Source organism: Emydura macquarii, unplaced genomic scaffold (assembly GCF_026122565.2).
Source record: "Emydura macquarii macquarii isolate MOO-44397 ecotype Brisbane River unplaced genomic scaffold, CSIRO-AGI_Emac_v2 contig_3345, whole genome shotgun sequence".
NCBI classification, from domain to species: domain Eukaryota; kingdom Metazoa; phylum Chordata; order Testudines; family Chelidae; genus Emydura; species Emydura macquarii.
The window spans coordinates 1,911,351-1,916,960 of record NW_027133482.1 but is presented as its reverse complement, the minus strand read 5'-3'; the positions used below and the strand labels follow the sequence as shown (position 1 = coordinate 1,916,960).

General features: G+C 46.7%; 1 protein-coding gene across 1 annotated transcript; it reads left to right on the top strand.

Moving 5' to 3' along the window:
• The first annotated feature begins 2,718 nt into the window (after positions 1–2,718).
• LOC137143689 (olfactory receptor class A-like protein 4) lies at positions 2,719–3,684 on the top strand. Its single transcript, XM_067533606.1, has one exon. It carries the CDS (start codon positions 2,719–2,721, stop codon positions 3,682–3,684), a length of 966 nt encoding a protein of 321 aa, XP_067389707.1.
• The last annotated feature ends 1,926 nt before the right edge of the window (positions 3,685–5,610 follow it).

The following is a 5,610-nucleotide window of genomic DNA, read 5'->3' as shown; positions in this document are numbered from 1 at the left end:
GAAGTTACTGGAATTTGTACATCCACTGCTTTGCATTCTGTACACAGCCAAGATGAAATCCTGGCTCTATGGAAGTCCGTGACAAATCTCCCATTAATGTCATTGGGACCAGAATTTCACCTAGGGATGTAAATATCAGTTACAAAAGGTAACCAATATAATTTAAATAGTTTAAATGGTAAACTGTTTAACCAATATAATTTGTGTCCCCACTCCATACCTCGCCCCCTCCCCTCAGCCCTTGGGCAACGCACTCAGCATGGCTCTGTGCGGGACCCCCATCTCAGACCCGTGGTCCCCGGTGTTCTGCAGTGGGGAACTCCGCAATGCCTGCATCAGGGCCCCTGTGCCGCTGTTGCACTGGGGGATTCTCTCCCAGGCCCTGGTGGCTCTTTTGTGGCATGTCCCCATCAGCTGAGCCCTATTGACCTATAGGGCTGGGAAAATTGTTCCCAGTATTTTGCATTTTATTTTTAGTTCTTTGCCACGTTGTTTCATACAAGGCTTTTTTTTTTTTTTTTTTTTGCACCCTTGAAAGAAAATTTTCACATAAAAATTCAAACTTTTCTGCAGCTCAGCTTGCAAAATTCACTTCCAGTTTGAAATGTTGGGCGTGGTCTCCTACATTCCTTGGCCTATGCCAAGAAGTCATGGAAGGATAAACCACCGCACATGTCTGTAGTGTGGGATCTAGCCAGACACACACAGCAAACGTTTTGTTTCAAAAATGTCCCCCAAAATGACCTTTTTTGTCCCAGTTGAAACAATTTAGCAAATTCAACACCAGTTATTGAACTGTCTCAGTCAACCCACATCTGTATATTTGATCAAAAAAGAGTTTTGCCAGAAAAATGTTGCCTGGCTGTAGGAAGGACATCAGCATTTTGTTCCACTGATGTCTGGTAGCTCTTTAAAAAAGGATTTATGAGCCACCTCAATACTCCCACTGTTGTTAGCTGAATGCCAGATACAGAAGTGAGAAACACCCCACAATGTTCTGACACCTTCTTTCTCCTAAATCCATCTGCTTTTGTTGACTGGGAAAAGATATTTCCTCCTTTCTCTGCTTCACTGCCACGGCAGCTGGTTATTGTGGGAAGGCTGGCGCCAAGAGCCGGAGTCCTGCGCTAGGTAGATTTGGAGTCAAGCTGATTTTTGTGGTCGAAATTCTTCAAATGGATGGTGGTTCTTCCTCAGTGCTAGCTGGAGTTCTGCCTCTCTCGCCATACTTACCCATCCACTTCCCTATGGTATCCATCACTGCATTATCTTGCTGCAAGAGAGGTGGGCAAATTCCTCAGCCATCAGAGTTCATGCTACTTTGATGCTTGATTTAACAGTAACAAGGATAGAACTGGCTACTAAGATCCACCCCAAAAACAAACCAGCAGGAGGTAGGGCTGTGGCACAAGCACTTCCTCAACAGATCACCCAGAAGCATCATTCCAGCTTGTATCTGGAAGCTGCAGGGGACCCCATGCTCCTCCCCCCAGTCTGACAGTGCAGCTGTTATTATTCATTTATTTATTGTATTACTGTAGCATCTAGCGGCTCTTGGTCCTGTTTTGAACAGGGGGTTGGACTAGGTGACCTCCTGAGATCCCTTCCAACCCTAATCTCCTATGATTCTCTGAACCAAGATCAAGGCCCCATTATGCTAGGTGCTGTACACAATGAGAGAGTCTCTTCCCCAAAGAGTTCATGCTCTAAATAGAGAAGGGAGGCAAAACGGGATAACGGAGCCACTAGAGAGGGGAAGCGACTTGTAAAAGATCACACGGCCAGCTAGTGGCTGAGCAGGGGCTAGAACCCAGATCTCCAGACGGCTAGTCCACTGCCTTAACCACTAGACATACTGCCTCCGTTCCACTGAAGCTGAATTGTCAGGACTTCCCAGGAGATGGGTGGCACCTGGAGTCCCTCTGTAAGTGGAGTTTTCAAGTGAAGAGGGGGCTCATACTAGCTCCTGAATGCCTGTTCTGCAGGGCTAAGAACGGGGATGAGCGAGTTTCCCCCATCTGCTCTGACACCTCTGTGTCTCCGGGGAATAGCCTTTTTGCCCTCTACACCCTTCATAAAGGCCAGGCAAACATAATATAGCCCTTAATTAACATTGGACCACGTCTGAAAGTCAAGCCCCCTCCACACACACATACACACCCGCATCCCCATGCAGCTTCCAGTATAATTCTCCTTAACCGTTCAGTAATGATGGCCTCCCCTCGGTAAGCAGTCACAGCTGGTCTCTTAGCTGGACACATAAAGCAGGTTTCATTCAAACACAATGCGAGCAATTTGGCTGTTCGTATCCGATCACACCCTGAAGTAGCCTTTTCATCTGCAAGCCTCTCTAATTATACATGCAGCACTTTCTATCACAGCACATTTTCTATTAGTCACTGCCTAATCTATATCACACACCTACCCTTTCTTAGCAGAGCGAGATAACGGCGGTGACACAAATAGGCGAGTAATCACGCCCCGGAGCGTTTTGTGAGAGGGACTATAAACCAGCTCGTCCATCGCCCGGGATGGGGGGAAAAATAGCCCTGCTGAAAAAATAGAGGGTCGGTAGAATTGCTGTATTGTGAACACGCTGTGGAGGGCAAGACACAGGTGATCTGTTAAAGCAGCCTAGACAAGAAGGGGAAAGGAAACAGGAAGAAATTAAGAAACAAGCTGGGAAACTCAAAGCGAACTCGTCCCTCCATTGGTATCATGATGTGTGCCCTTACGTATGTTGCTTCCATCCTCATTTATCTATCAGCCTTTATTGGTATGATCGGCAACCTCGTTGTTGTCTTTGCCTTCGTCAGTAATGCTGTCCGGCACAGAGCCCTTCTGCCCTTGGACAGAATCATCGTCAACATGGCCTTGGTGAACCTCTTACTCTGCTGCTACCAGGTAATCCCTGGGCTCATTTACCTTACCAGCGCCACGGTTTTCGGAAAGCTGGGCTGCAGGATCCTCCTCTATACTTCCCACATGCTGAGGCTGATCAGCATCTGGTCAGTGGAGAATTTAAGCTTCCTTCACCTGATCAAGATCCGAAGACCTAACCACCGCTGGTCAAAATTCATCTACAGGCACCAGGGGCAGTATGTAAATAGCATCCTTGTGGGCTGTTGGATCTTTAGCATAGTTTTCCAGATCCCTTACCTTCAATACGACAGAACGGTGGAGTCGACGACTAACAAGACCATAGCATATCTGGCCATTACCACCTGTTTAAGATACACAGGGACGTTCAATATGAAGTTCACCACCTACGCGTCAGTCAGTTTGGACCTCATCTTCATCATCCTCGTGATCATCTTAAATGGTTTCACTATCGACCTGCTCTGCAAGCACCGGAGGAAAGTGAGGGCCACGTCAACCATGGACAGCAGCTGGAACAAGCACACGGCCCAAGCCACAAAAATCTTGCTCTCATTGCTGTCCATCTACGTGGTTTGCTGGATCTCCAACGACATGGTCTGGATTGCCATTATTTCAGGGCTGATCGAAAGCGATTTTGAAAACAGTGTCCTCAACGTGCTCTATGGAATTCTGTCCTCCATTTATTATTCCGCCAGCTCCTACATTGTGGTGTTTGGCTACAGAAAAGTCAGAGAATTCCTGGCTGAAGCCTGCTGGTGCCTGAAATGTGAGAGGCCCACCGTCATTCAGAGCATGGAGCTGTAGCCTGGATGTTGTCTGAACCTGCTGCTGGGTCCTCCATCCTCCAGGACATAAACATAGTTCTGCAACCATGACTTTCTTTGGATGTTTACAGTATCCCTCCGACCAGCCTTTTGAAATCCTACCTTGGATATTGCTTGAAATTCAGAAGGTTCCCGTTTGCTTTCCCTGCACCCAGCCTTCATGGCAATATTCACACTGAAGCAGTGTCAAGCAGTGTGGGGGACTATTGAAATAGCAGGCCTATTAGACACCAAACAATAGATACCGCAAGGAGATCTGCTGCAGAAAGCACCCAGCAGAAAGTGTATTTCAAAAGGCCAGCGGCAGGTAAACATTTGCCTTCAGTCAGATGAAAGCAAATGGAAATACTCCAATCTTTACCAACCCGCAGGAGCACAGATTTTAAACAAAAGACTGAGCGCGCACATGACCCTGAGCATTCAGGGGTTTAATGTTCATTATCTTTTAAAGCTGCAAGGGTAGCAGGGGGAGAAATTATTGGTTTTTAATATTGTCACTGTCACCCAAGCAGGCTTTTCCGCAATAGATCTTTAAACCACAAATGCTGGCTGACGTTCCAGGCAGTCTCCATGTACATATTCAGCAAATGAAATTTCTCTTCTGTACAGGTTCTTATACTGCACTCAGCACTGGAGTATCTTGAGCACCTTCGAGTACTGTATTAAGCAACGTGACTAACATCTGTTATGTGTTTGTTCTCTCACTCTCTCCCCAAGTGGAGAAGCATGTTCAGTGGAGTGTCTTGTTTTGGTAGGGGTTTCTTTTTGGATGGCTGGAGAGTTTGGGTAGATTTTTAAGTGGGGAGGGGTCTTTTTACAAATGTACCTGTTGCAATGTATTTATGTTAGAGAAGGCAGGTCAAAGCAATGAGCCTGGCACTTGGCGGGGATGGTGCTGAGGTTTGTGATGGTCCTTAGTTTCTGGGGAAATTCATTCCACAATCTCAGAGCGACCCCCAGGAAAGTTGTGTCTCCTGTGCGGAGGAGCTTTACTTCTATTGTACAGAACTTCATTGTGTCAGAGTGGTGGAGTTGTCAACCATGGTCTTCATCCCAGAGTTTTAGGGTACCTCTACACTACAATTACACACCCATGGCTGGCCTGTGTTAGCTGATTCGGGCTTGTGCAGTCTAGACGTCCAGGTTCAGGCTACAGCCCAGGCTCTGGGAACCTCCCCCCTCGTGGGGTCCCAGAGCCCGGAGAGTCAGCGACATGGACCAGCGCAGATGTGTAATTGTAGTGTAGTCATACCCCGGGTGCAGGCCTTGGATAAGTGCAGGCCTTGAAGATAAGTGAACCTGGTATCAGGTGATGCTTTACACTTGAGAAAGCTAATGGCCAAACTAATCCCATTTTTTAGAGTAGAGAATGTGAAATGGCAGCAAGTGTATTTTGTGCTTTTCTTCATTTCATGATCACTACATATGGACCAGAACCTCACTCCCTTTCACCCTCCAGATCTAATCCTGGCCCTACAGTTTTATATCTGAGACGGATCCCAAATTAGACGGGGCCTGTTTTCTGAATGTGTTTGGTCATGGTTTAAAATGGCTAAAACCTCCTGAGAAGAGCTGAATTTGTGGAGTTTCCTGCATTCAAATCCTTTCTAAAGACTCACTTCTCCAATGGGGTACCCAAGTAGAGAGTCATTATACAACCCCAAAATAAAAATCCACATCTGAGCGATGGTCTTACCCCTGGGATTTGTGGAACATCCTGTCTGCCCAGTGTCTGTCTAGTTCATATGAGACAACCCATGTATTTTTGTGCGAACAGTTGTCGGCTCTTCATAAATAATCAAGGCATAATGATAATCCGCTGATCTCTCAAGATCTCTGCCCATTTGAGGCCAAAGTCAAGAACCGCTCACAAGCGCTCAGCACCATCAAATCCAAACCTGTCTTG

Coding starts and splice junctions, on each gene's coding strand:
- LOC137143689 (XM_067533606.1), top strand. CDS start 2,719: ATGATGTGTGCCCTTACGTATGTTGCTTCCATCCTCATTTATCTATCA.